Source organism: Podarcis pityusensis, assembly GCF_964106645.2.
Source record: "Podarcis pityusensis genome assembly, chromosome: 3".
Taxonomy (NCBI): Eukaryota; Metazoa; Chordata; class Lepidosauria; order Squamata; family Lacertidae; genus Podarcis; species Podarcis pityusensis.
The window spans coordinates 69,140,294-69,146,293 of record NC_138026.1 but is presented as its reverse complement, the minus strand read 5'-3'; the positions used below and the strand labels follow the sequence as shown (position 1 = coordinate 69,146,293).

General features: G+C 40.8%; 1 protein-coding gene across 3 annotated transcripts in view; it reads right to left on the bottom strand.

The window, feature by feature from the left end:
• SNX9 (sorting nexin 9) overlaps positions 1-6,000 on the bottom strand; it is a 45,784-nt gene that overhangs the window by 4,294 nt on the left and 35,490 nt on the right. For all 3 annotated transcript variants that reach the window (XM_080998383.1, XM_080998382.1, XM_080998384.1), the window contains 5 exons: positions 5,318-5,395; positions 3,962-4,038; positions 3,089-3,178; positions 1,307-1,421; positions 549-640 (listed from right to left, as the gene is read on the bottom strand). In XM_080998383.1, coding sequence (XP_080854509.1) covers positions 549-640; positions 1,307-1,421; positions 3,089-3,178; positions 3,962-4,038; positions 5,318-5,395 — 452 coding nt within the window. The remainder of the gene's footprint in view (positions 1-548; positions 641-1,306; positions 1,422-3,088; positions 3,179-3,961; positions 4,039-5,317; positions 5,396-6,000) is intronic.

Here is a 6,000-nt window from a genome sequence, read left to right as displayed (position 1 = left end):
AGAAGCTGCCACCCCCCACCCCCACCCCCCGGCAGTAGGCTAACACTACACGTGTTCACTTTCCAAGGTATAAAAGGGATGAAATTAGAGAGAATTAAGCGGAATAACTGCATACAGCTTAATCATTATCCCTTCTCTGAAAGGAATGAAAAGAATTGCTAATGAACTGCCAAATGCAATTCATTGTGAATCCCAGCCAAAAAGCAAGCAGCAGCTGCATAGTCTTGTCATGCGAAGTATGTGGTAGAGGAAGAATTGGCAGTGCCAAGTAGCATTTTCCAATGAGGGGATGAAAGAACTATTACTTCATAAACCTGTATTTTAAAAATAAATTTGTTCACCACATGAAGTGTTTCTGAACTAACCATAGTTCAAGTCAACAATTTCAAGCACATGATGAGTATTTGAGCACAAATGCACTTGAAACAGTCCATGGAAGGTTGTTTTTTTACAATCAAGTGGTTTGTATAATTTTTATGAAAAAATATGAAATTTTGGAAGAATAAGCAAGTGCAGACAGAGAGAGTTCAAGACACATTGCAACTTACTGTTTCATAGAACTGTGCCTGTTGCTCCAGATACAAGCGCATCACACTATTGTAATCATAAATTCGGTTACTGTGGAAGTGATTCATTTCAGCTGTAAAAATCAAAACCAGAGACAATATTGAAGTCTGACTCCAAAAAGGAATAAATTTTACTCATTTAGGAATCCAAGCAAAATGCCAGATTTTGCACTTTTATGGTAGTGGAGGGGTAGGAAACCGTTTTTCTGTTGAAGGCATGGCAGCAGGAGTAGCAGCAGCAACAACCAAAAACGATTTTATTATTTATACCCCACCCAACTGGCAGAGCCAATGAAAGGCTGATTTGAGACTGAAGTATTTTGTCTTAACTAATCAAGAATAAAGACTGAGTATCTCACCCAATGTCACCACAGATTACACTCCCCAATCATATGCAGGTCAACCCCGAAGCCTGCCTTATGTTGTTTGACACTGCTGCTCTTACATAAGCATACAGAAGTCTTCATTTAATACAGTAGACGAATACTGCTACTGTTCCAGAAAGCAAGTGAAAGGGATTCCCTTTCTGACTACACACACAGAGAGAGACGGAGGGAACACCAATTAATTCAGACAGGTGGGGAAAACCTCTTCACTCCCTGCACCCCAAACCATATAAACATCACGTATTTGTAATGTGACTAAAATTATTCTTAAAATTCCCTTTCACCAATCCCCTTCTATCCCCATTCCCAATTAACAGGGGAAACCATGTCATTTAAATGTAAAGTACATTTTACCTTGTAGTGCATATGACATGGTGCTTACACGCTTCAGCATGCTTTGTTTATCCTGTGGGGTGATTTTGCTGGTAGCAACTAATTTATCACTTTCCTTCACTTTTTCTATTGCTCCCTGTTAAGACAAAACATCACATAAAGCATCAACGGAAAAGCATCTCAAATTAAATTAATTAGTTTCATTTGCCTGTGTTGTATCTGCGTTCATTCTATTTCCTAAGACTCCCTCCCCTCCCTCAAAAATTTACAAAGCCTGGAAGGAGGAGTGTTGTATGCTAGGATCAACCACCACATACTTAATCTTCCTCCAAACCAATTCACACAATCATGGGGCATGCTATGGAAACTATAAAACCAAGCTGCAATGTACACTAGTTTTGTGCTGCTATTTATGCATGCAGAACTGCAATCCTCTGCACAGCAAGCAGCGCTGTTGCAAAACTGGCTTGGGAAAGGCAGTGGGCAGTAGTTTCAGGTCATCATCAGATGACTATGAATCTGCCATCAGTAGTTTCAAAATTAAGTTTAAATTTAAGCTACTAAAATACATTAAAGTATAGCCACAAAAGATGCTTAGCCATTTTCATGTATCCTGGAGGGGGCAGTCACAAAGGGTAAACACAGCTACAACACAGCTACAACACTGTTAACACCTAACTTGTCGTAATCAGCCTGACTTTGAATAAAATGCCTGGGTTTTGTGGGGCAGATAATCAACCGAAATTAGAGGTTGCCTATGTGGATATTTAATGTCTTAAGGCTAGATTCAATTAAGGACTTGTGCTAGCTCAACAGCATTTTCTCAGCTTGCCAACCTCTCAACTGGCTCTTTGGGTGGTCAGGAAAACCCCTAGAACAGCATATGCAGGCGGAGGAGAGGGAGGATTGTTCCATCCGGCAAGGTGAAATGCTTGCACTGATGGAGCTATTTCCATAATGCTATGCTGAGTTGCTCCCTAATAGTTTCTTCCACAGAAAAGTGCTCCTGAAAGTCCTCTCAAAATAGTGACTGAAGCTCTCAGCTTCCATCACACTTTATAAACCACAGAGACTATTTTGGGTTTCCTCAAGTGTGAGAACTATACAGTGTGCACCATACTCTATGCAGGCTTTCTAATCTTGGTCTTCACAGGAAGCTGCCTTGTTATGAGCTGGACCACTGGACCATCTAGCTCAGTAGTGTTGAAACTCAGTGACAGTGGTTCCCCAGTATTTCAGAAGATAATCTTTCTCAGCCCCACCTGGGGACTGAAGCTGAGCCATTTTGCCTGCAAGGCAGATGCTCTGCCACTGAGCTATAGCCCTTCTCCAAATACCCTAGGACAAGAACCCCCAACCTTTCTTGGCCTGCAGGCACATCTGGAAATCCAAGAACTTGCTGTGGGCAACACAAAATACCCATATCCCAGTAGAAAAACTGGTGGTGCTCAGGACTGCTCCCCCCCCCCCGCAAAAAAGCACCCTGCAGACAAAACACATACATCCTACCAAAAAAAGCAAACATCAAATGCCAAACCTCCAAGGTGTAAAGCAATTCCCCAAACAATGCAAAAAAGGGCAGACAGAACACCCCTTCACCCTAAAAACAAGCAGGAAAACTACTTCCATCCACTTCAGCAACCAATCAAATACAAAAACCAACTAAAATACACACATCCCAAAACTTAGCAGGTAGTAGCAAGACCCCTTTTCCTTTCCTGAAGAGACCAAGAGTCTGCATAACTTACACTATGATAAGTAGCTCCCACCTCTTTAAAAGTCATGGTGAAAAAGGCTCCTTACCTTGTGAGCACCTATGATATCTGGGAAGCAACCAAGAAATCCTTTGTATTCATGATTGGTTTCCATTAGAAAATGAAGATCCTGCTTTGGCTGATAAAGAGGGGGGAAATCCAGTTATTGACTCCGTAACAATAGGTCATACAAACTCCACATCTAAACTGAAAATTAGAAGACTACCAATGGGGAGGGGATCATGAAATTTTGAGTGCTGAAAAATGGCAGCTCACCTACAAATTGCAAATGGATACATGTAAGAAATTGTTACTTTAAAAAAAGATAGCAAATTCAAATATAAAATCAGTGAACATAAATCACTGTATTTTACCCAATCTTTGTACAAATAGGCTTTAATACAACAGGGGGTATAAGATTTCAGGGGTTTTTTTTGCCCATTGCCCTTTAAAAAGAGGCACATATCCTGAAAATCATGTGTTGGTGTGGCTGAATCTAGCCGCTGCCCCCTGCACTTTATAGAGCTAGCAGGTTAGGAGTTGCATGCCCAGCTCCCAGTTACACACAAATTTCCCATTCATTTACTGATACAGAAGCAGGCTTCTGCATACCATGACTATGGTGGTAGATTTTATTTATTTCATAAAATTTATATACTGCATGATTGTAAGGGGGGGAACCTCAAAGTGTTTTATAATCACCGACTCTTGCTAAATTCTTAGCACCTTTATAATCACTCAAAGTATGCTATGCATTCCTAGGGAGACAGCCATCCAATGAGCTTTGCCCACTTGTACAACATGACCTCTTGTTTCTCTTCTCCCCAACCAGCTCCAGAAGGTGGCTCACCATGTAAGCAAACACCTGCTCCATTTGAACTCACCCATGGACTTCCCCCCACAATGTAGTAGTATGACATACCTGTTCTGCTACAAGACTGGCAATTTCTTCATATGTTTTTCCTGCTTCTGTTATTGCTTCATGGAGGTCAGACTCTCCTAAAAACAAATGAGACATAGAGGTTTTCAAGTACGTCAAAATGAGTCGCTGAAACAAACAAAAATGGGACATGTAGAAACATCTACATTTTAAAATAAGTGTTTGTTGGTACATGCAGTGATTTCTATAGTAGAAGGTTTATAAGTATTTGTGGAAGTAAATCAATACTTAATATAAAAATCTTACTTAAGACTTACTTCAAATGCGAAGAATAAACCAATCCATGAGGAAAAATAAACCGCCTTTAATTATACCAGTAATTATAAATTTGAAACTGGCAAACTATCAGGACTAAGATGACAAAATTAAATGATAGCATCTTTATATTTTTCATATCCTTCCCTAGCCACACATGTTCAAATGTTTCTGCTGAACACATCAACACAAGGCTGGGGTTTAGTTTGGCACATTAAGTTTTAGGGCAAAACAGCAGGGCTTTCATGTAGTCTAATTCACCTATTCTTTGTTTACTGTTGCAGAGAAATGCTGTAAACTGTTTATGTTTGGAATGAAAACATGTTCTGTGACCTCTGCAACAGAGTTCAAAGCCTGCAGAGCTGATATTGGAGAGAGGAGAGAGATAGCTGCTTTAAGATTTCATTATACAGGGCCTGGATCACATAATTTTAGTCTGATTGCTCTGGGTCACAGCAATTAACTGGATGTTCCAGACAGTTGGGAGTTAGCTATCAGTTAGGGAAAGGCTGTTGAGGAGTTGGATGAGAAGCAAACAGCTGAGGCAGGTGTGTGGAAAAGGCCTGAGTATCAATACACAATGTGTGCTTAATACATGTCTGGCAAAAAAATCAGAAGGGTGCCAGTGATTGAGTTTGTCTGAGAGGCTGTCCTGTGTAAAAGTCTTACTAGAAGGGAGGTTACAACAGTTAACCACAATATTTTGATCTTTTAAGAAATCACTATCAATATAACTCTCCAAACAGAGATTATATTAATAAATCGTATTTCTAGTATTGATGCCTTTGCTTAAAACAAATATTTAACCCCAATATCTAATCCTTATAAATCGGGGCATGACAGGGAAGGACTCATAAGCATCTTGGTAGCCACTAAGAGAACAGTGGCAGGACTATGTAAGTCTTTCGCCTGATCCAGCAGGGCTCTTTTCATATGTTCAGCTTACCTGATGTTTGAAGGAAGTTTAGTCCAGTAAAAACCCAAAATATTTATTCCGAGCTCATCCAATTAATGCAGCCCAAATACTAGAAACAGGTGAAGTTGCTTTGAAAGACAAATCAAAACAGAGCTAGAATGAAATACCTTGATAACCACTGCTATGGAAAACCACTGCTAAACCCTGTAAAGCTTTTCCTATTTTCTGGTATTCCTTGGGCAATGCTGAAAGAAAAAAAAGGATTTAACGTTAAGATATAATCTGGTAAAGCCAGAAAAATGCAATGAGCTTGTTTAAAAGCAGTGCTAGTGTTTAGTGGCTATGCAGGGTTACGTAGATGAGCTTCAATGAGCCCAAGTGAAGTACAGTACGCATCTCATACAACTCCCCTCCCCATCCTCCCATCGGGGCGGAGCAAAGGGGGGGCAGGGCGCCCCGGGTGCCATCTTTGAGGGGGTGACAAGAAGGCACCCCGTGGGGGGCTCGCCCTGCCACCACCTCCCATGCGGCAAAGAGGAGGACTTCTGCTGAGATTACTTTGTTTCAAAGAAGCTTGACTTAGCATTACGCATGTATCAGAGATCCTGATTTACTGGCAATAGTTTGTTAAACCAGTCAGCTTTACTTGAAGCTGGCTTGTTTATGAAACCATTTGTTTGCTTTAATCCATCATTCCTGGCACAAACAGGAGGAGACAAGGGGAAGGATGAGTGCATAAGCTCAGTGCTTCACTTGGGCTTGCTGAGATTCGTGCATGTAGCATTATGCAGGAGCCAACTCAGCAAATAACTGACTACAAAACACTACCTAAATCAGAGGTGGGCAATCT